General features: G+C 39.4%; 1 protein-coding gene across 1 annotated transcript; it reads left to right on the forward strand.

Moving 5' to 3' along the window:
• The first annotated feature begins 1,018 nt into the window (after positions 1-1,018).
• Positions 1,019-1,363, forward strand: LOC140013456 (uncharacterized mitochondrial protein AtMg00310-like). The gene has a single exon (XM_072062741.1). The coding sequence runs from the start codon at positions 1,019-1,021 to the stop codon at positions 1,361-1,363; it is 345 nt and encodes a 114-aa protein (XP_071918842.1).
• Positions 1,364-1,910: the final 547 nt, after the last annotated feature.

Consider the following 1,910-nt stretch of genomic DNA (forward strand, 5'->3'; position numbering starts at 1 on the left):
ACCCCTTTTCTTTTAAAGGTTCTAGAATATTATAAAAGGAGATGTCATCCCTGCTATTCAATCCTTTTTTAGCACTGGTTATATGCTTAAATCTATCAACCACACCGTCATTTCCCTAATCCCCAAAACCCTGAATCCAACTAGCTTGAAAAACTTTAGACCTATTAGCCTGTGTAGTGTGATTTACAAAATGATCTCCAAAATTCTGGCTAATAGACTAAAGCCTGTGCTGGGAAAATGTATTAGCAACACCCAATCAGCTTTCATTCCAAATAGATAGATTCTAGACAATGTGATCCTAGCCCATGCATACATGCACTACCTCAAAAATAAAAGACAAGGGAAAGAAGGATACATGGCAATCAAGTTGGATATGGCTAAAGCCTATGATAGGGTGGAGTGGCATTTCTTGCAAGCAATGATGCAGAAGATGGGATTCTGTCCAAAATGGATCAATTGGATTACTAGCTGCATGAACACTGTCACTTACTCTTTCAACTACAATGGGAAACTAAAGGCTTTGTTACACTAGGGAGAGGAATTAGGCAGGGGAGATCCCTTGTCTCCCTACCTTTTCTTAATCTGTTCAGAAGGTTTCTCTAACTTATTGAGAAAAGCAAAAGCAAGGAACGAGATAAAGGGACAGAGGATCAGTAGGCAAGGGCCTATCATCACTCATCTTTTCTTTGCAGATGACTCTCTCATTTTCTGTAAAGCCAGCATGCAACAGGCCATGGAAATCATGAAGATCCTCAAAACGTATGAAGAAGTTTCAAGCCAGCTGATCAATCTTGATAAATCAGCTGTATTTTTTAGTAAAAACATGCCTCTGGAACAATGGAAAGAAGTGTGCAGTGCTTTGGGTGGAATGGCAGAAATGACATAAGGGAAATATTTAGGCCTCCCAATGTTGATAACAAGAACAAAGGATCAGATATTTGGGTTTATCAGAGAAAACATAAGAAGAAAGCTTCAGGACTAGAAAAACAAGCTACTCAATACAATAGGGAAGGAAGTAATGTTGAAGGCAGTCTCTATGGCAATGCCTACTTGTGCCGTGTCCTGCTTTAAATTGCCAAGGAAGCTGTGCAAAGATATTACTGCATCTATGGCAAATTACTGGTGGGGAGAAACAGATGGTAAAAGCAAGATACATTGGCTGTCATGGAAAAAAATGGCAATGAAAAAAAATGAAGGTGGGCTGGGGTTCAAGGATATAGAAGCTTTTAACAAGACTTTGTTGGGGAAGCAGATCTGGATGGTACTAACCAAGCCAAACCTACTTATTAGCAAAGTACTGAGAGCTAAGTATTTCCCTAATGATTCCATTTTCAAGTGCAAGCCTCAAAAGAATGCCTCCTAGATTTGGCAAGGTCTTTTAGGAGCCAGAAGCTTAATTGAAAAAGTATGATCAGACGGATTGGCAATGGGAGAAGCACAAACATTTGGGAGCATAAATGGATCCAAGGATCTTCTTCTGGAAAGCCTATTTCCCCTAGACCCCTTAATAGTTCCATGAAGATGGTGCATGAGCTTATCAATCATAAAAGATGGGATAGAAATACCATATTTAGAACTTTCAACTAGAGTGATGCAGAGACACTTTTGAATATCCCTTTAAGTTTGACATGTAGGGAGGACAATTACTTCTGGCAACACAATACAGGAGGGTCCTATTTTGTCAGCTCGGGTTACAAACTTCTGATCGATGAAAGATATTGACAATACAGAGAAGGCAAAAACAGATGAACTTGGTCCAAGTATAATGGAAGGAAGTCAACAGATCAAACAGATGTGGAACACTCTCTGGAAGCTCAACATAAAACACAAGATTAAGCTTTTCATTTGGAAGTGCATTAAAGGTGCATTGCCAATTAGAGAAGCAATCTTCAGAAGAACAGGTCTGGGAG

This window comes from Coffea arabica, chromosome 8c (genome assembly GCF_036785885.1).
Source record: "Coffea arabica cultivar ET-39 chromosome 8c, Coffea Arabica ET-39 HiFi, whole genome shotgun sequence".
Lineage (NCBI taxonomy): Eukaryota > Viridiplantae > Streptophyta > Magnoliopsida > Gentianales > Rubiaceae > Coffea > Coffea arabica.

What these genes read in the sequence shown, in the direction of transcription:
- LOC140013456 (XM_072062741.1), top strand. Translation starts at nt 1,019, where the DNA reads ATGTTGAAGGCAGTCTCTATGGCAATGCCTACTTGTGCCGTGTCCTGC.